The sequence below is a fragment of the Berghia stephanieae genome, chromosome 4 (assembly GCF_034508935.2).
Source record: "Berghia stephanieae isolate SIO BIC M18660-M18661 chromosome 4, UCSD_Bste_1.3, whole genome shotgun sequence".
In the NCBI taxonomy this organism is placed as follows: domain Eukaryota; kingdom Metazoa; phylum Mollusca; class Gastropoda; order Nudibranchia; family Aeolidiidae; genus Berghia; species Berghia stephanieae.
In genome coordinates, this window is record NC_088363.1 from 1,154,910 (window position 1) to 1,177,449 (window position 22,540).

The window sequence follows — 22,540 nt, forward strand, 5'->3', positions numbered from 1 at the left end:
CACATTCACATTAAATGTGAGAAATAATACAATTTCTTACGTAGAAAATAAAAAACCCTAAGATCATTTTTCTTTCCATTCTTATTCTAAAATAAAGGGCTCAGCGGTACAGTCTTTGCTTCGTATCCGAAAGGTATCGAGTTCGATCGCCCGCCACTGCGCTGTGCGGCCTTGAGCAAGTCACCTCGCCCTAGCTCAATTTGCGGTGCTGCATTGCGGTTGACGCCTGGGTTATTCCAGTCTTCCCTTGGAATGCCCAGAGACAAATTTCCCCTATGGGATGAATATGAATAAGGGGAATTTTAATTTATTTTTTTTATTTTTACAATTTTTTTTTAATTCAAGGGCCATATCCACCTGGACATAATACCGTTTTGAGGCGGTGGGTCACATATAATAGCAAGACTTCAGTGAGACTGAAAGACTTGTCAATCTTTTGGCCGCCCTCCTCCAGGGCCGGTGCATTCCACACCAACCAACCACCCGGGTCTCACCATTTCCGCCGTTCTGCCAAAAACGATCCCTAACTTGTCGTCAAACATCCTTAAACCCGAGACTTCTTTGACGTCACATACGATTTTTTCTTTTTAAGTCTCGGGGTTAAAGGATTTTGACAAGTTGTATGTCATTTTGAACGATATTGAAGTAAAGTCTTGGATGTTTTTTCTTTATTTTTAAAAAAAAATTTTTTAACTAACTTGTAAAAATGGCGTTTTGTAAGTGTGCGGCAGAGCTTTGTCCTTTCCGCGAGGCTTATTGTCCTCGCTTCGGAATGCGGCCTTTTGAATGGGATGGGGTCCGGGCGTGTGTGTTTGCTTGGGGTGGGGATTTTTTGACCTCACACTGTGAGCGGAGAGGTCACTTCTGTTGTGTTTTTAAAAAAATTATTTCCCTTCTCTCTCTCTCTCTCTCTCTCTCTCTCTCTCTCTCTCTCTCTCTCTCTCTCTCTCTCTCTCTCTCTCTCTCTCTCTCTCTCTCTCTCTCTCTCTCTCTCTCTCTCTCTCTTTTTTTTTTTTTTTTTTTTTTGTCTTTCCTCTTGTTTCTGGTTTGTTGTCATCAAATTCTGTAAATATTATTGTCGAAAGCCTAAAAAAATAAAGCAGTTAAGATTAAATTGAAATTGTCCTCTAACCTCCTCTATCGGGTTTTCTTTATCGGGTTGTTTTTCTTTTTTTTTTTTTTTGTCTTGGGAATTAGATTATTTGATTTTGTTTTGGCCCTCCCCAGTGTCATTGGCTGAAAGGGAAGCAGTTATTAGTTTTGAGAGATTACACCCCCCCCCCCCCCCCCCCCCCCCCCCCCCCCTTTGTATCTCATCTATCTGTCATTTGTTATCAACGATAAAATTTACTGGGGGTTTTGTTTGTTTGTTTGTTAGTTTTTGATTTGTCTTTTCTTCTTTTTAAAAATTGTTTTTTTTTTTGTTTGGGTTCTTGGTTTGTTTGTTTTTAAATTTTAAAAAATAGGTTGTTCTTTTCGTTTTGTTTTGGTTGTATATTATTTTGTTTGTTTGGTTGTTTGTTTTTAGCGTTTTAATTCATTCTTCTTTTGGGGTTCCTGTGCTTGTGTCTGGATGTGACTTTTAGGTAATCTCAAACTTAGTAAATTAATGGTCTCTTGTAATCTACCTTGCTATGGACCAATCTCCGTTGCCTTACTCTTTCTCGAATGATTTTGATTTCAAAACCAGATTCCTTTTTGCTCCTTTTTAAAAATTTCACTATTACATCTTCTTTTCTTTTTTTTTTTTTTTTACTTGGCTGAAATGAGTTTAAAGTGAGACAAGCGCCGTAAACACAGAACAACAAAACAAACTGACCCTTTGAAGCGGTGGATGAAATTCCCCTTTGGCAAGGAGTTTCACCGTAGCCATCGTTATGTTATAGCCTGACACTGATCTACCCAAAAGGACTGGCAGTTTGACGTCATTAGTGAGTTGTCGTTAGTAGAGCTCATGGAAATAAGTCATTTCATTGGTTGAAATATTGAATTCAACTCACGATTTGTTTTCTTTTGTAGCAAAAGACTGGCAGTTTGACGTCATTTTTTGGTCAGTATCAGGCCATAACTTTACGAAGGCCACGGTTTCACTCGGACCATGTCGGGGGGGGGGGGGGGGGGGGGGGGGGGGGCAGTCAATTAAATTAATAGACACTCAGATAACCACGCCTCTCTGACGGTCGTCATAATGTAAACAATGGCAGTGATTACTTAAAATTAAATAGCAAACTACACAGGCTTTACTATCGATGGTATGATATGTCTGAGTCAAATACTTACTGTTCTAACGCGTGATCAATTGAACCAACATAGAAAACCTTGTGCAAAAAAATCGTAGCCATCGTTATGTTATAGCCTGATACTGAAATCCAAAATGACTGGCAGTTTGACGTCATTATTTGGTTTTTGCACCGCCGAGTGAGTTGTCGTTAGTAGAGCTCATGGAAACAAGTTATTTCATTGGTTGAACTATTGAATACAACTCACGATTTGTTTTCTTTTGTGCAAAAGACTGGCATTTTGATGTCATTTTTTGGTCAGTATCAGGCCATAACTTTACGAAGGCCACGAAAAAAAAAAAACCCAAAAAACTTAACTTTTATATTATGATCGAAAAAATCATGTGATAACTAGTCACCCATTTGGTTCTTGTTTATAAACAACCAAAAATATTTGTCCGAAAACGTGTGGAGGTGTGTCACAAAATCCATGTTTTGATTGGTTAAAAATCTACTGGTTAATTTGTCGTTTGGTTCTGCGCCATTAGTTCTTCTGAAATGACGTGTGTATTGTGTACCCCTTTTGGCTGAGAATCTGTAGCTTGTTTTGTTTTGTTTTTAAGGGTTTTACGGCGCTTGCAACGGTGTCTTTGCAACACATTTAGGTTATATCAGCGCCAGTAAAAAGGAAGAAAATGGGATAGTAAAAAGTTCTAGAATTACAAATAAAGCACCCAAGAGACAGTAAGACATAGGGGAACTGGGAACAAATAGGAATCGGATGTAGATTCCAAGAGCACACTACCAAAGTACTCAGTTTGAGATCCCCTATAAGTCTCATCCTGACAAGCACAAAATCCAACAAAGAGGAACACACTCAAATGCTTACATTATATATTAAAAATAACAAATATAATAATACATAACAGAGAGATGATTTACAAGGGAAAAAATATCATCTCCCAAGACAATAACTATGCATTTGACTGTTTCCCTCCCAGGCAGGACTCCGGCCAGGGCCGGGACAAAACCAAGTAATCTCATTCCAAGACAAAGACAGAAAGCATGTTGGAAAACAGATATAAGGAGATTTACGACACAGTATGTACCTCCCTGCCCACTATGGGAGAATCTGTGGCAGAGCCAGTGTGTAATCTTTAGACGATTTTAGACCAGCTGCTAAGGTATTTAGTATTTTGCTCTTGAATCTACTTCTAACCGGCAGCTATGTGGTCTAGCGGTATGACACTCGCTTTCGGATCAGAAGGTCCTGGGTTCGAGCCTGCCTCGCTCGGCGCATAGTTGAGTCCTTGGAAAAGGCTCTTTACTCACATTTTCTCACCGTACTCAGGTGTAAAATAAGTACCTGGCCGTTAACAGCGTTGTCTTTGTCCGAAAAATTGTAATCTCGCCTAACAGGCGTCATGTCCCGTCTGATATGTTAAATGTTGCTGTTGACCAGGGACCCCTTGTAAAGCTCTTTGAGCACATCTAGTGGATATTGCGCTATATAAAGCTCAATCTCTGTAAACAAAACAACTGCCGTACTCTGGAAAGACACTGTTTTCAACATTTGGCCAGAAAACTTCAAATACCGATCGATTTAAATGAACCTCGTCTTGACAAAAGCTCTCAAACCTGGGACTTTGCTTTCGGATCGGAAGATCCTGGGTTCGAGCCTCCCTCAGTGCATAGTTGAGTCCTTGGAAAAGACTCTTTACCCACATTCTCTCACCGTACTCAGGTGTAAAATGAGCACCAGGCCGTTTAACAGCGCTGTCTGTCGGAAACAATAACTACTGTATTATCTCCTAACAGGCGTCATGTCTCGTTCTACATGTCACGTGTTTCTGTTGGTCAGGGACCCTTTGTAAAGCGCTTTGAGCACGTTTGGTGGATATTGCGCTATATTAAAGGTCAAGTTTAAGTTTATGGTCTTCTCACTCGAACAAGCGAATATAAAAGTAGGAAGGGATCGTGGTGTTGTTGTTTGTTTTTGTTTTTTTGTTATGGACTTCTTCTTCTTCTTCTTCTTCCTCTTCTTCTTCTTCTTCTTCTTCTTCTTCTTCTTCTTCTTCTTCTTCTTCTTCTTCTTATTATTATTATTATTATTATTATTATTATTATTATTATTATTATTATTATTATTATTATTATTATTATTATTATTATTATTATTATTATTCGTCCTGTCGGTGTGCATAATCCAAGAGTAAAAGAAAATAAATTATACTACTTTCCGGATATAAATAGGAGTCTTTTGTTTCACTAAGTGTATTATTTTATAACCTTGTGGACTTACTTGACCTCATTTCGGGTCACTATGCTGAAACTGACAGTAACTGACAATACAAACAATAGGGCAAATGATCATTTCAGGTGAAAGACGACAGATCGAAGACTGGGAAACCCCTTTGACTGGCTAGCCGTTTCCCCTTCCCCTCTCCCTTATTTTCTATGTGATCAATCTGTGCGATTTCATTTGTCCCCGGGAGAACCTAAACAAAGATCAAAACCTACGTCATTTTGAGAACAATTTTCATTGGAGGGAGTATTGCCGCGATCCCAAAATTATCCAATGAGCAGACAGGAAATATGCGGCCGCTGAGCGAGTCGCAAACTCCCAAACATCCAGGCGTGGGGCAGGGTTGCCAGTTTGGCATTTTAAATGCCAGATTCCAAAAATCTGGCATTTTTGAAAACCGTTTGGCATTAGAAAAATCATTTGGCATTTGGCATTTTCATTTGGCATTTTCTTTTCTTGTATATTATACTTCAAATGACACCTTTTCTTAATTATTTCTAAACGCGTGAACACAAATCTCTTCACATCAGAAAACTTTGCTTTTAAAACTCGCACCCTGAACTAGCCCTGCCTCCCTCAGATATTCACTCAAATTCAGCCCTCGACAAGTATCCTCGTAAGTCTTCTGGGAATATCTCCTGCAAAACTCATGTATATTTGCGTCATGGTCGCCTGTTAACTTTCACTCCACTTAGTAGTCAGTTGGTAAAAAATTACCCCAATAGGAAATTTAGTATAATTTTAAAAAAAATAATAAAAAAAAGACAAGAAAACACGCAAGCCACCAGGATATGATAGTAAATTGTCTATCAAAAGTGAGTAGTTTTCTTAGTGGGGGTGGGAGTCAACAGACTTTGGCATTTTTTTTGAGTGTTTTGGCATTTTTTGAGTCTTCCCCTGGCATTTTGTTGAAAAATAATCTGTCAACCCTGGCGTGGGGTCGTTTGGTTTGCCTGCACTACCCTCCTGGTTGAATCGTCTGTGTGGCTGTTGGATTAGTTACTGATATTCTTTGTAAGTAAATGTTATTCATTGTGAATGGAAATATATTGTTTGCCATGTGTAAAATGTGTTGAAAAAATTGTTGAAGTTCTAATATATCAAAATGCACATTCAAATTGGTAGCTGATATCATGATTATCATGAAATTTAAATTATAAAGTGCGACCGTCTTGTTCATTTTCTTGGCATTCAGCGCCATGTTATTCCTATGAGCCTTTATCCGCCGAGTTGACGTCCGCTAATTATTCTTTTTCGGCTCTTTATTGAAATTTTATAAATACTCGACATATTTGCATCTGTCTACAAATCAACAATGCTGCTAATTATTGATAACGCTAGTCTGGTATTCTCTTAATTTTGTTTTTTTCTTCGATATAAGCCGGGCATATTTCCCCATTCGTTTAGCATTGGACTTCTCTTTACCATAGGCAAGGCTAGGCTTCCATTGCGTCTGCAGTGAAGAGCTGCCGTTTGCTCAATGCAAACTTGCCATAGGAGGCAATGTTATCGGTGAGCGGCATTGACTTTGAGTCGAAAATTTGAGTTGTAAATCAGTTTGCAAGTGTACGTCTTCAATGGCTTTAGGTAATGTTGATTCAATATGTAATAAATTTTTACTTTTCAATTAGTATGACACTGCTTGACATTGGGAAATTTCTATTTTTTAAGGTCGTAATTCAACGAATTGCGAAGTCCGCCATTCTTCACTGGCGTATGACCAGTCGATGAAGAAAGGGGGGAACGTTATCCTCCCAGTTATTTTACTCATTTTTTGTTTTGTTTTGTATTTACCTGTACTATTTTTACCACACGCAATGAGAAATTTATGGCGATTTTGACTGGTGCTGTTATCTATTTAGCCTTTTGTCTATAATTTATGTTTTTAAATGAGCCAACTTGAACAACGCAGACGATTATCTGTTACTGTTGGTCATTCTTCAATAATTGGGTCGGCATAACTGAACTGACCCGACCCTTTGTGAATTTTGTTTCTATTACATACACAACCAATAGATTGAGTGCTAGGTAAGCACATTTACAGGCCTATAGCTGAAGTCAATTTAAATTATGGTGATTGGACATTATTTTGCGTTGGTTTGAGTTTTAGAGTTAACATTGTTGAGTCATAATAATAGACAATTTGAACTCTATGAGTATCAGTCAGTATATCAATCAAACCTGCAAATGAATAGTATACGCGATTGAGTCTGATTCAGTTTTCATCTCATAAGATATGAAATGGCCTTACTTTGATCTAGAATAGTAGATATTATTGACTGGACCAGCGAACCAAACCAATAAGTTACACGTAATTTGTAATAAATAAAGATTTAATGGGTTGATGTGTGGGCTTTTGATTTTGATTTTGTTTTTTGAACTTTTGTCATGTGTAAGTAAACATACAATATGATGATATAAGTATAAGAGTAATAGGCAACACATGGTGTTTAATTAATCTCTATTTAATTTGTGATTTGGTTACTATTTCACCATTCAATCGATACGCTTTTTTTGTTGATGTACAAAAGACAATGCGGTAGTTACAGAATATCAAATTAACAAATTTTCTTAAGATTTGTTAGCTAATTTATTGGTAAAGAATGCCTTGTCATGCATTTGTTATTGCTGCCATTCTAATTTTACTTCACATTTCCTATGGTCCTGGTGCTCCTTAAGACTTGTTAGCTAATTTATTGGTAAAGAATGCCTTGTCATGCATTTGTTATTGTCACCTTCTTCTCATTGAATATGGTCCTGGTGCTCCCTGTAACTATAATTTCAATTGTTAAATGTAAAGGTTAAAATCAAATCTGTACATCTTGTCTTCTATTTTTTTTTTTTTTTTCCTTTTTCTTTAAAGTGACTAGGTCAGCTTGTTAGTTTTATTGATGTTTACTGTCAATGCATACATTGCTAAAATACTAATGATACTTATGGACTGCGATTGGTGACCAGGCATAGGCCTTTGCTCCCTGGAGGTTACTCGGTTTCAAGCTGAATTTACCAACCATGAACCAGAAGATAGTGGGAGGGGAAGGGGGGGGGGGGGTGGCATGATAGAAAACTACGATAACAAGATGTAAATATGGCCATGACATAACAGGTAACAAAAATAAACTGCACACACAAAAAGAACAAGACTCGATGTGAGAAAACACAGTTTCACCGTGAGAACAACTTAAATATGGAAAAGTTTACCAGATTCTATAGTGAACGCAAAAACCCTAAACACCTTCAAGACGCGACTCAAGACAACTTTTGGCATGACCAGAATGTCTTGTACTACAAGTACTCTATAGATTGTAAAACAGGAAGAAACTTAAATAAACAAAGATGATTAGGAGGATTTACAAGACTGGTGCTGGAAACAACCCATAAATATACTAAAGCAAGCTCTGCTCTCAGAATCTTATCTTGGCTTACTTGACTTAAGCTTCTTGATTCCTTGTGGAACATAGGGGCCACAACAGCGCTTTTCCATCTGACTCGGTTTTTTAGAGATCTTCTTTATCCGGACCCAGGTTTGTCCAGTTGTCTTCAACTTGGTCTCGATGCTTCATCGCCATGTTTGCTTTTTGTATCTTATCTAGTTCTTTTTCATTCTTATTTTTTCTTTTATAAAATACCTGGGCTGTCTAGCTTCTACTAATTTTACAGTGCTGCATTGTCGCAAATGCCCACCCAGGGCATTTGTGTCTTGTGTCCTGATGATACAATTACAATGCATGTTGGATGTGTATTTTGATATGATATAAGTCCAGATTTATGTAGGCTTTTACAGCCTTTTATCTGCTCTTGTGCATTTGTGAACGTATATAATTCAAGTCTCTCAAAACTGGGCATGCCACATAGTGGAAGATGTCTGAATTTAACTTTACAAACAGTATTTTTCTGTTTCACAATGAGCATCAAGACGGCACTTGAATGCCTGCAATGAAGGGGCGTCGACAACTGTTGCAGGCAGGCGGTTCCATTTGTCGACTACCCTAACTGAGAAAAAGTTCTGCCTAAGGTTTAGAGAACACCTTTCTTTGGAGAGTTTGAATCTGTGTCCTCTGGTGGTGCTGGTGGAATCAAGATTTAGAGGGCTCGTGCTAACATAGTATAAATTATGTGTGTATTTGTACGCTTCAATTAGGTCTCCTCTGTCTCTCCTATACTGCATGCTAGGTATTCTTATCTTTTTCAGTCTTTCTGTGTATTCTAGATCTTTGAATCCCGGAATGACCCGAGTTGCGCGTCTTAGAACACTTTCTATGTGCTATGTTTTTCTGTAGTCATGGTGCCCATGCTACATTGCCAAATTCCAAGTGGGGATGTACCAGTGCAGTGAACAATTGTCTCATGTTATCTCTATCAAGATGAGTGAACGACCTCCTAATGAGGCCAACGATTCTGTTTGCTTTATTTACTTGGGTTTCTATGTGCTTAGAGAACTTCAGTTCCTGATCCACTAACACTTCCTCTTCAGTAGGCTGAAGTATGACTGTCTTGCTAGAGTCATGATTTCTCATTGTGTACTGATGGTGCGGGTTTCTATATCCCAAGTGCAAGACATGGCACTTGTCTGCATTAAACCTAAGCTGCCATTTATCAGCCCACTGTACCAAGCTATCAAGATCACTTTGGAGCTGAGTTATGAACTCTTCCTTGTCTACTCTAGAGAACACCTTAGTGTCATCTGCATACATTTGGCACAGAGAGTCCACAACGCCTGGAAGATTGTTAATAAATATTACAAACAAAACTGGACCAAGGCAGCTTCCCTGCGGAACACCACTCGATACTGGTGCCCAGTCCGAAAAACTGCCATTCACCCTAACAAGCTGTCTTCTCCCAATCAGGAAATTTGAGATTCAAGCTAGCAAACATGAACTGATTCCATATGATCCAAGTTTCTTAATAAGGCGTTGATGTGGAACACTGTCAAATGCTTTGGCGAAATCAAGGTACACTGCATCAACAGGTATGCCACTGTCCAAATACCTAGTCCAAGAGTCGAGAGCAGCTAACAAACTAGTGGTACATGAGCGTTTTGATATAAAACCGTGTTGATACTCAGACAGCAACTTTTGTTCCATTAAGTATTTGACTACTTTGTCCCTCATCACGGATTCCATTATTTTGCAAATCACACACGTTAATGATACCGGACGATAGTTACTTGCTTTGCTCTTCTCACCCTTTTTAGAAAGTGGAGTTACATTTGCATCTTTCCAGATGCTGGGCAGCTTCCCTTCCCTAAGTGACTTGTTGAACAACTCTGCTAAGGGTTCTGCTAGCTGTTCTGCTAGTTCTTTTAGTACACATGGGTGTATCCCATCAGGGCCAGAGGATTTCGAGGAGCCTAAATTTTTAAGCTTATTCCACACATCTTTACAAGTGAATATAATGTCACTATTATCCGAACCAGAATATAATGTCACTAAGAGAAGAGTCAACTTCAGATTTTTCACAATCAGGAATATCCCCCACTCTCTCGTTTGTGAATACACTACAGAAAAATGTATTGAGGAGGTTTGCCTTATCTTTGTCAGCTGACACAAGTTTACCGTCACTGTCCTTGAGGTCGGCTAGGCCTTCTTGCACTTTCATCTTACTCTTAGCATAGGAGAAGAATGCCTTTGGATTATTTTTCGCATCTTGCGCTATAGACTTTTCATAGTCTAGAACTGCTTTCCGGCACGCCGCTTTTGCTTGGTTCCTGGCTCTTGTGTAGGCTAGCCAGTCTCTCTGGTCTAGTGTTCCCAAGTATTTCTTGTATGTCTGTTTCTTATTACGTAACTTAGACATAGCCATCTCACTCCACCAGACAGGTGTCTTGCGTTTGCCTGCAGGCCTGATCCACTTTTAGGAATACATTCCTCAGTTGCAGTTTCTACAGTCTTTTTGATGCAGTTCCATGTATCATTTGCATCCTTATCCTGAATTTTGGCAAGTAAATTGCTGTCATTCACACACTTTCTCAGTTTATCAAAGTCAGCTTTTTTGTAGTTATACCGTCTTTCTGTCTTTCTTTCTTTACTTCAATTTTTGTGCTACACACAAAGTTAAAAGCTAAAACATGATGATGACTTTTGCCAAGGGGAGCGTTATGAGTCAAATTTTTCACCATGCTCTCTTCAGATGATAAAACTCGGTCTATGAGTGTTGGTTTCTGATCCCCTCGAAAATGCGTTGGCGACTTAACATGCTGATAGAGGAAAGAGTCTCTATAGAACTCTAAGAATTCTAATGCTTTGTTGCCTGAGGCTGTCTCATTTACCCAATCAACATCTGGTTGATTGAAGTCACCAGTGATTAATACATATGCCCTATCCTTAGTAAGGTCCAGCATAGTCTGATACAACTTATTGGTGTTCTCTGGGGAACTAGTTGGAGACCTATACGCACATCCAGCTAGTAATTTTTCACCATCCCTCACTTTCACTTCGATCCAAACACTCTCATTAGCTAACTTTTGGTCAGGTGTCAGGGTGATTTCTTGTGCACCTATCTCCTCTTTCACATAAATGATGATACCCCTGTGGCCGTTAATTTGGTTGTCAAAACAATTAGAAAATGAACAATAACCATCCATGTCAACTTCAGCTTTCTGTACAGCCCACTTAAAATGTTTTGGCTTTTCAAGTATTTTCAAGGCTTCAACATTGTCCCAACAACATGTCAACAGCAGTAAGGCTATCAACATAAGAAGTACAGAGAATTTTAATGTTTGGTATCCCAAGTTAAGTTTGGTTTGTTTGTTTGTTGTTTGTTTTTTTTGTTTTGTTTTTTGCTGGGGGGGGGGGGGGTAGTTAGCCTACTGTTTCAGTATTTGATCTCTTGGTATTTCTGAAGAACTGATCACATGATTATTTGTTATTTTGGATATCTCTTGTGTAAGTTTTGCTATCATCGTTGCCTCTTCACGTGGAAATTTGTTTCAACAAAACATTACTTATTTTATTTCAATATCAGTGTAGCCCTGTGGACTGGACTGTCTAAATAGATATTGTGTTATGGTACCGTTAAAGAGCTTAGTTTTTGTTGTAGACCAACAAGGGCAGCAGATGGTTGTTACATCAAGATTAAAGACTCAGTTTTACCATAAACTAGCACTTTTATCGTTTGCCTGAGAAAACTTTGATCAGAAGTTGCCTCACCACATACATTACATACACTCTGTTTTCAATATTTGTATTATTGAACTACAATTTTAAAAGTGGAATAGCTTGATATATGAATATGCGATAGTTAATCTTTTTGAGGAATGTGTGATGTTAATCTTTTTGAGATTATTTACACAAATCACCATTCATCAATACGAGATTGTTTTAAATGTATATATCTTACATGCATACCACAATTTTAATACAGGAGGTTTATCCGATTATCCATATATTTATGGAATTTAGTAAGTTAAACAATCTCCATATATTTTCCAATCACTGGGCGAATGAAAGCCAAAAGCTCAACCTTACTGATTGTTATTGTTAGCCAATTAGAAAAAGAACCTTCATCCGGTAAGAACCAGGATAAAAGTGTTCAAAGTAAAATCCCTTTCGACCTATTGCAGTCTTTAGCTTCATGACATTTATTTAAAAGTGCCTTTTTACCAGAGTCCAGCACAGACAGGGGTCAGTCAATTTGTTTGCATAAAGTAAAGGAGCAGTAAATATTGCTCCCTGAATCAGCATCCCTTATAAAGTCTATCCCTTTCGTGACGATTTACCACAAACAAAATTAGTATTTTGTATTGTCATGCAAAGATGCAAGAAGTCAACAGACAGGACTGTTGAAAAACATTACAATGCCACTAGGTACATGATAAATTATTGATTATCACATGCAACCTCCACCTTCCTCTCCCCCCCCCCCTCCCCCCTAAATTTAAGCTTTTGTTTACTTGACCATTTGTTTTATCTTTAATAAAAAATTTTATCTGAAGCATTCAAATATCAATATTGATATTGTTTTCGTGGATATTTTGAGAAACTTTGTTTAAGATATAATGTATAATCTTGTCTTCATATTAGAAACCACAAGATATGAAGTGAGTAGAAAAGTGCCAGAAGACAATAGAGAATAAATTTTTTTCGCGGCGTTGGTGGGGTTTGAACCTGCGACCTTATTGGTACGACAACTCCGCCTGGCAGGTGAGAGCGTGGCTCTACCGTGTGAGCTATCCACGAACACAAAAATATTCGTTTCAAACCCAAGTCATTTCTAGATCCCTCTCTCACCCACTTCTGGGACCGCCGATTCGTTCGCCCACCACCATCGCGAAGTATTTTGACCAGCAGTTAAGCTTAATAGCCAATATTCTCAACACAAACATATAACATAGAAACGATTGAGACATTGAGTATGCTCCGGTGTATGGGGTGAATTTTTAATTCAGAAAAGTGAGTGGAGGTGGGCGAACGAATCGGCGGTCCCAGAAGTGGGTGAGAGAGGGATCTAGAAATGACTTGGGTTTGAAACGAATATTTTTGTGTTCGTGGATAGCTCACACGGTAGAGCCACGCTCTCACCTGCCAGGCGGAGTTGTCGTACCAATAAGGTCGCAGGTTCAAACCCCACCAACGCCGCGAAAAAAATTTATTCTCTATTGTCTTCTGGCACTTTTCTACTCACTTCATATCTTGTTGTTACCAACATAAGTGCCTGCTCCACTCACTTTTCTGAATTAAAAATTCACCCCATACACCGGAGCATACTCAATGTCTCAATCGTTTCTATGTTATATGTTTGTGTTGAGAATATTGGCTATTAAGCTTAACTGCTGGTCAAAATACTTCGCGATGGTGGTGGGCGAACGAATCGGCGGTCCCAGAAGTGGGTGAGAGAGGGATCTAGAAATGACTTGGGTTTGAAACGAATATTTTTGTGTTCGTGGATAGCTCACACGGTAGAGCCACGCTCTCACCTGCCAGGCGGAGTTGTCGTACCAATAAGGTCGCAGGTTCAAACCCCACCAACGCCGCGAAAAAAATTTATTCTCTATTGTCTTCTGGCACTTTTCTACTCACTTCATATCTTGTTGTTACCAACATAAGTGCCTGCTCCACTCACTTTTCTGAATTAAAAATTCACCCCATACACCGGAGCATACTCAATGTCTCAATCGTTTCTATGTTATATGTTTGTGTTGAGAATATTGGCTATTAAGCTTAACTGCTGGTCAAAATACTTCGCGATGGTGGTGGGCGAACGAATCGGCGGTCCCAGAAGTGGGTGAGAGAGGGATCTAGAAATGACTTGGGTTTGAAACGAATATTTTTGTGTTCGTGGATAGCTCACACGGTAGAGCCACGCTCTCACCTGCCAGGCGGAGTTGTCGTACCAATAAGGTCGCAGGTTCAAACCCCACCAACGCCGCGAAAAAAAATTTATTCTCTATTGTCTTCTGGCACTTTTCTACTCACTTCATATCTTGTTGTTACCAACATAAGTGCCTGCTCCACTCACTTTTTCATATTAGAAACCATGATTCTATTATATATATGGTTTTAATTTCTATACCAACATTAAAAAAATTAAAATTGAGCTTTATATATCGCAATATCCACTAAATGTGCTCAAAGCGCTTTACAAGGGGTCCCTGGTCAACAGCAACATTGAACATGTAGGACAGGACATGACGCCTGTTAGGCGATATTATAATTTTTGGGACAAAGACAACGCTGTTAACGGCCAGGTACTCATTTTACACCTGAGTACGGTGAGAGAATGTGAGTAAAGAGTCGTTTCCAAGGACTCAACTATGCGCCGAGCACGAGGCTCGAACCCAGGACCTTCCAATCCGAAGGAGAGTGTCATACCACTAGACCACATAGCCACACAAACATTTAACATCAATTTTTTTTGCTTCAGATTATCAACAAACATGGGTAAAAAGGCAGGAGAGGATGGAAAACCCAGGGGACGTATGTCGTCTTATGCTTTCTTTGTCCAGACATGTCGAGAGGAGCACAAGAAGAAACATCCAAATGATACGGTTGTTTTCACAGAGTTTACCAAAAAATGTGCAGAAAAATGGAAGGTAAATTTCAACAATCCGCAATAATGTTTTTTTTCTCGTGACACTCCAGTTTTACTATTTAAAAAATGAACAAATAGATTTGATGCAAAATGATATCCTGACCATAATGATAATTCTGGAGGTTAAATAGTTTTATTTTGGAAAGTTTAAGGTGGAGGTAAAATATTTTATTTGAGAAAATTTTATGTAATAATTCTCCACATCACTCAAGCGTTTTACATAGGTTGTCGCCCCATTAATTAAAATTAGATTATAGAGGTCTGCAAATCCTATGATTTCCCCATAACATTACATGGAAATATTAAACAGCAATGATTAATGGCTCGTATCATTTGGATAAATAATATAGACAGAAGAGACCATTGGAAGGGTGAAGTTATAAGATGATTGGATTACTGCATTTAAAATTTCAAACTTGTATCCAATGCGGACTACCAAATGTCAGACAGCGGCAATTGGAACTTGTTCGAAATTTCCAACATAGGAATTTAAATATCTTATAGTGTTGGAAGTTTTATGAAAGAATGACCTTCTGGCACCGACTCATTTAAATATCAATTACATCAAGTAGTTAACGTAGCAAAAATGCACAAATGTTTTCAAAGGAATTTGCTTCAAATTGTAACGTACAACAGTGAATTATAGACCTAATCAGTATCACCCCTTTACATAGGGGCTAACTATCCTGAACAAATTTAAACTTTTGCTAATACGTTTCATGTGGCAAGTCACATATGGTAAAAGTAGATAGTTAAAGTGTTATTTTATTCCATCTCAGCTTTCAAGATTATATAAAACTTTCAATATGGCTGTCAATAATCAAATAATAATGTAAAGCGTTGCTCAGAAATTGAGCGCTTTATAAGTAACATTATTATTATTATTATTACATTGTTATCATTGTTCCGATCTATTACAGGTAATTAACCAAAATAAAAATTGTATATATTTTATCCATTTGATGCAATGATACATACATACCTGTCATACATCAGCTGTTGTATGATGCATCCCGTTTTATAAATTTGTACTACAATTATAATTTCAGTTGGTTATATAATGTTGGTTTTCACTAGTATTTACTTCTTGTTAAATAGAAATTTTAAGTGGAGATTAAATTGAATTAACTTCTTTGACAATGAAAAATTAAAAACTGTGTTGCTAATAAGCTTAAACATAAATTGGTTATTTTCCTTCATAATAATTAAAATTACTGTGAGAGAGACATGGATCATTAGATAACATAATGAAAAATAGCTTGTCACAGGTGAAAAATGTCATCTATGGAATTGAAGATCGCTCTCCCAGATTTTTTATCTCAAAACTTACAACTGATTTACTGGGTTAACAGATGTATATCACCATCACTACTTCATTTGATACATCATCATCATATCACCACCACCATGGCATCAACGCTCCACTGCTACAACCACCACCGCAGCTTCATCATCATCACCACCACCACTGAAGCACAATAGCTACAACAACCACCACCTTTTCCCCTGACACTAGCATCAATACTACCGACATGACCGGGGCCTTTTTGATCATTTATTAGGGTTTTATAAAAGCAATATCCACCTTAGATATTTTAATTTCTGAGCCTTATACTAATTTGAAATGCTCATTTAGTTTATTTACTTTCTCGATAAAACAAATAATTTTGTAATAAGTACAGATTGCTGCGAATTATGAAGATTAGAGTTTATTTTGATTGTTAGATTTTATATAAATTTTTGTATAGTGCGCACTTTTTTCGCGGACGAAATACACTTTTTGTTAAAAAAAAAAATACACTTTTTTTAGGATCATAGAATACGCTTCTCATTCTGGGAAGGTTGGCAGGTCTGCTTGTGAGTTTTAATCCCAAGAATTGCCATGTGTTGAGAGTTACCAACTAACTGGAATTATCTATAAAGGTGTGTTTGAAACAGTGCTGAAGCAGGGGAAAATATCACCCTGAAAAGGTCTGAGGTTCTGTTCTCTGTCGAGGAAGGCTGATTTTTTGGATGACTTTCGTATTTTTTTTCTGCATTAGGTGGAAGTTTATCATTCACATCTTTTCAGATTAAAAAAAAATATTTATTTTACGCCAGTTTCTGCTCTCTAATTTGTCACTTTGATAATTTCTCTATAATAATATTATGTATATTTAAATCGATTTGATTGTTCATTGTCATGGCAGGAGATGACACCAAAGGAAAAGAAAAGATTTGAAGACATGGCAGACAAAGACAAGTCTCGCTACGAGAGGGAAATGGCTGTGTACGTACCTGCTGGCGGCCAGACCAAGAAGAGGAAGAGAACCAAAGACCCCAATGCACCAAAAAGAGCACTGTTCGTACCTCTATGCAACTCTTAATCTTTTCTTTCCTATTTAAAAAAAAAAAAAAATAAAGAATGATTATTCTTCTTCCTCTTCCATTTCTACTTCTATGCCTTTGCCTCCTTCCCCCCTCCTCCTTCTGTTCTCTGGACATTATCAAATAGCAACCCTTTGTCCCGTTAAAAATGAAATAATTTTGTTGGTTTTTAGATTGTTCAGCAATGCTTTTGGCATTACTTGGCCATTCTAGCACCTACCTCTCACTATTATCTACTTTCTTCAGCCATAGAAACTGGTCTTTCATAATCTATCAGTGTCTAAAACTTGGCATTTAAATTAATAAAAACACAGATTTTTGGGCTTTTTTTCTATGTTTTTGGATACTTGTCAGTGCTTTCAACACAGTCGCACTTTTTTTTTGTCAGTGGGTTTAACTTCTGTTACCTTAAATACCTAATAGTGTGTAAGTATATTATGGAAATTAAGCACTATAAGAATAAATCAATACTATTAATATTTCTTCAACAGATGTCAAAAACTCATTGGGTGTGAAAAGTGAAAAAAAAAAAAAAAAGAACTATTGCAGTTCTTTATGACAACATTACGACGTGCTTAAAAGGTTCTGCTTCTGTTTGGCATAGGCGTTATCAGAATAGGGAAAGGGGTCTTTAAAACATGTCACACTGTTGTTATAAATGACACTTTGTTTTCTGTTAAAGCTACTTTCACAGAATGATCCAAATTATTTCCTTTTGAAAATTATTCTGTATTTATTTGGTACGTTTGTTTCATCACCTGTTAGGACCACTCTTGAGTTGCTGTGAACATCTCCCATTGAGTCATGGGTGCCAGTTTTCCGGTTCATACCGGAATTCCGGTTTCGCGAAGTCTCAAGTCAAAAACCTCCGGTTTCAGTGTTTTGAGTAAAATAACCTAATAGCATCGGTAAAAATTCGAAAACGTGATTCAGTCAACTTTTCAGTGTATGGAGGTAGATTCGTGAAAGTTGGTTTTCAAATCAAATTAATTTCCTCATTGTGTCAATATGTTTGCTGTGTAATCATTTAATAATGGTATAAAAACGGTGATGAAATAAGAGTAAAGTTTAGGCCGCATTTTCAGGTGGAACATTTTCAGGTTTGGCAAAGTGTTGAGATTTTAGTTTCAGGTCTCAGCACTTCTTCCTGCTGGCACCCATGCATTGAGTTAAGGGATGGTGGGGGGTGACTTTGTCAGGAAGCCACAACACTGTGGATGGGGTGGAAACCTGCTACCATTGGATTATGAAGTGGTGAATAACGTGGGTGCACGATTTCCAGCTTTGTGAAATGGATATAAATCCATTTCCAGCATCTAGATCAACCCAATAATAATACTGTTTGGAAACAATAGGGTGCATATCAAAATAAATTCCATTGTTTTTTTGGGCCTAATCCACTTGCATCCATGTGAATCAAGTTATTGCTTTGATGTTGCTGACTGAATTGTGAATTCCTCCTTCCTCTTCATGTCATGTACAACTACTTCTGTTGGTTAGATAGTTGATACCATTTCATACTGTATTTCTGGGTGGGGTTCCTGACCTTCCATAGTGGGCAGGGAGGCACTTACTGTGTCTTCAATCTCCCTGTATATGTTTTCCAACTTGCTTTCCGTCTTTCTGTCTTTGTCTTGGGATGAGGTTTCTTGGTTTTTGTCCAGGTCCTGACTGAGAGTGAGAGGGAAACAGTCAAATGTATAGTTAGTTTTGGGAGATGATATTATTTTCCTTGTAAATCATCTCTCTGTTATGCACTGTATTATGTTTAATTTACTTATTATATATGATTTGTACACATTTGAGTGTATTCTTCTTAGTGGGGAGCTGTGCTCGTGTCTGGATGAGACTTTTAGTGATCTCAAACTAAGTACTTGGATAGTGTGCTCTTGGAATCTACATCTGTTTCCTATTTGAACCAATATCCCCTTTGTCTTACCTTTTCTTGGATGCTTTAATTGTAATTCGAGAACTTTTTAATATCCCATTTTCTTCCCTTTTACTGGTGATGATATGACCTTAATGTGTTGCAAGCGCTGTAAAACCCCTAAAAACAAAAAAAAACACATGCTGTATTTGATACTGTTTTGATAATCTTGATATTATTATATTTGTAGTTCTTTAATAAAATGTCCTATCATTTTCATCTCTTTTTCAGGTCAGCATTTTTCTTCTTCTGTAGTGAAGAGCGACCTGCTGTCCGACAGATTAACCCAAGTATGGGCGTTGCTGATGTCGCCAAAGAACTGGGCAAACGATGGGAAAAATGTTGCAACAAGGAAAAGTTTGAGGCCCAGGCTCAAGGAGATAAATTGAGATACGAGAGAGAAATTACAGCGTACAGAAATGGAACGTATGTACCTGGTATGGCTGTCGTCGCTGCTGCTGCTGTTGCTGCTGCTTCGAATGTGTGCGAGTCCGATTCCCCCAAGAAAGCAAAGATGGAACACGAACATGAGGATGATGAAGATGAGGAGGAGGAGGAAGAAGATTAGTCTGATGACTTTCTCTCTCTCTCTCTCTCTCTCTCTCTCTCTCTCTCTCTCTCTCTCTCTCTCTCTCTCTCTCTCTCTCTCTCTCTCTCTCTCTCTCTCTCTTCTCTTTTTTGTTTGTTTTTGTTATGAACAATTGCTGTAAATATTCTCATTTTTATTCTTTAGCCATTTGTAAATACCTCAGTTTATCATTTTGAAAGTCATTGCCGGATGTTACAAACACATCTTGTGGTAGATTCTATTCCTATACAGGAAGTGAGGGGCTGTTTGTTTTGGAACTTAAATGAGTCAAGGTTGTCTGTTCCTGGGATTCTAGATTTTATGGATTGATATTTTGTTCTTGTAAACATGTTTTAAAAAGATATGTTCTTGTCATTCAGATTCAATGAGATATTGTTTTTAAGGTATGTTTGATTGACAAAAAGGGGGAAAAAATATGTTAAAATTTGTTTTTAGAAGCATAAATGAGTGCTTGTATAATTATTTATATTTGTTTAATTAAATTGATTCACAAGACTGTTTATATTACAAGCTATGCATGGTAAGCAAATTCTATTCAAACTTTTGACATAATCTATCTTTCTAGAACTTCCTCTCATTCTTTGTTCTCTCAATAACAAATTGATCTTGTTTGGGTCAAAGAAACAATTGATCTTTAACATCGAGTACATCTGTAAGTTATAGGAATGGTATGAAACCTGTGGATATAATCCATTCAATGGTAACAATACTGCCATTCAAACGAAACGTGATGGATGTATCGTATCTACTGCACTTTTTACCAAATGAAAACATGAAAAATACTCCACATCTTGTACTTTGGGATATTCATTTATTGGGGGTTTCCCTCTCGGGGGGGGGGGGGGGGGAAACACAAGTTTGTACTGCAGAATTTGCTGCCCTGTCTTTGGCACAAGATGGACGTTGATATAAATCGTGTACTTGAAGAAACTTGAAAATCAAGGTTTTGTAAGATGTTCTGTTCAGGCTTGGATATAACAGTGTATTATTGGTTGTTCATTTCAACAAATCTTTTGTTTTGTTTTTGTTTTTTGTTTTTGTTTTTTTTTTAAATTATTATTATTTTGTTGTTATTTGTAAGGGTGTATTGATTAGCATTTGTTGAATTAATGGACCAGACTCGATGAATCTCCTTTTTTTACAATCCACAATTATTGAAATAATAACTTTAGAGAAGAAGAAGAAAAAACTTTGATTGGTGCACATAGAAATAATAGCAGAGCTGCCAGCTGTCTTCATAAAATCAGAACTGTCCCAATTTGGCAATCTAGGAAAAAAACAAAACAAAAACGGGATTGTTTGTTTTTATGTATGGAAATGCATGCTTCATTTGACCAGCAATTTAAAACGGAACAGAAAAGGCTCTAAATCTAGATTAGATTATCTAATTGCCCAAACATGCAACTGTTTTGGGTCATGGCGTTTTAGATAGTTTGTGCTTTGCTAAGAAACTCACAACTTTGCCGTCTGGAAATAAAACGGACCAACACACAAAACTAGTGTAACCATGAACTTTTATAAACTGGTTAATACAGTTTCATCAGAATTACTCATAAACGCGGATGGCAAAAAAACAACACAGACCTGAGTGATGTCAGCGTTAAGGTTTCCCATTTTAGCTCTTTGAAAAGTTGGCGAATATGTAATACTTAGTACCCTTGATATTGCGGTAATTTTTGCTACGTACGAATTTGAAACAGTGTAAATTATATTTTGTTTTTATACATTTTGTACCGTGAAGAAATCATGAAATCCTTTGGTTAGGTCTTGTCCTGTCATTGTTGAAAGCATCATTACAGTTTCATTCATCTTGTTGTTCATACATATACTACACATGACCAAAATGTTTTTAAGAATAAATATTGCTGAATGAACTTGTGTGTTATTTCTACCTGTCTTTGGGTGATTAATTATACTATAGCTTATCTGCTACTCATGCCATCGTGCATGTATTCAGAGGTCTGATAATGATAACCGGACACAATTAGGGGCTTGATTGTTATAATGGACAATATTTTACGTTTGTTTGAGAATATTTCCATTACAACAATGAGCCTGGGTGGGGTTCCCCTACCTCTCATTGTAGGCAGGGAGGTACTTACTGTGTCTTCTGTCCCCCCCTATATCTGTTTTCAAACTTGCTTTCTGTCTTTGTCCTGGCCCTGGCCGGATATCCTGGCTGAGAGGGGAAACAGTCAAATGTATAGCTAGTTTTGCTGGGTGGGGTTCCTGACCTCCCATAGTGGGCTGTCTTCTATCCCCCTAAATCCGTTTTCCATCGTGCTTTGTGTCTTGGAATAAGATTACTTGATTTTGTCCAGGCCCTGGCCGGATATCCTAGCTGGGAGGGAAACAGTCAAATGGATTGTTATGAGTTTTGGGGTATGATATTTTTTGTCTTGTAAATCATCTCTCTGTTATGCACTGTATTGTTTTGTTTACATGCTATGTATGATTTGTAAACATTTGATTGTATTCCTCTTAGTGGGGATCTATGCTTGTGTCTGGATGAGACTTTTAGGTGATCTCAAACTAAGTACAGTGCAACCTCGATATAACGACATCGTCGGGACCGGGAAAACGTGTCGTTATAGAGGGATGTCGTTACAGAGAGGTTTCCTATGTGTGTATATCAGATGTTTTGGGTCTTGTGTAGTGAATGTATACTTTTTCATTTTCCCTCTGTAGTTTATCCGGGCTTGGGACCGGCAATGAATGGAGAGTGGACAAAGGATTTATAAACAGTCCAGTGTTGACCTGTCACAGGCATTCATTGGGTGAAAGGCGAGCCTTCTGATTGGCTGCGGTGTTGTACAAATGTGACTATTCATTGGCTGAAAAAGAAGCGTTTTCATTGGCTACAATAAGAACTAGCTCTGGGCTTATTACGAGTAGACAACAAACATAGAATGGAAGATACCACTTGTAATAGTTACGAACAGTTTCATGGTAGACAAACACCTTCAAGGTTTGTCGGACCAGAAATGTCGTTATACAGGGGTTTTGCTGAAATGTACGTCGCTACAGAGGGGTTTTTATTACTAATGATATATAGTAAAATAAAATGGGACCCGAGTACCATGTCGTTATACAGGGAATGTCGC

At 37.7% G+C, this 22,540-nt stretch overlaps 1 protein-coding gene across 2 annotated transcripts; it reads left to right on the forward strand.

Annotated features, from left to right (window-relative positions):
• The first annotated feature begins 5,452 nt into the window (after positions 1–5,452).
• Positions 5,453–21,310, forward strand: LOC144969883 (high mobility group protein DSP1-like). Of its 2 annotated transcripts, none has more exons than XM_078908920.1 (4): positions 5,453–5,538; positions 14,386–14,554; positions 16,743–16,894; positions 19,079–21,310. In XM_078908920.1, exons 2-4 carry the CDS (start codon positions 14,399–14,401, stop codon positions 19,413–19,415), a joined length of 645 nt encoding a protein of 214 aa, XP_078765046.1. In that variant the 5' UTR covers positions 5,453–5,538; positions 14,386–14,398; the 3' UTR covers positions 19,416–21,310. The 2 variants fall into 2 exon arrangements, with proteins under 2 accessions (XP_078765046.1, XP_078765047.1); XM_078908921.1 differs by lacking the exon at positions 5,453–5,538 and adding an exon at positions 6,020–6,111.
• The last annotated feature ends 1,230 nt before the right edge of the window (positions 21,311–22,540 follow it).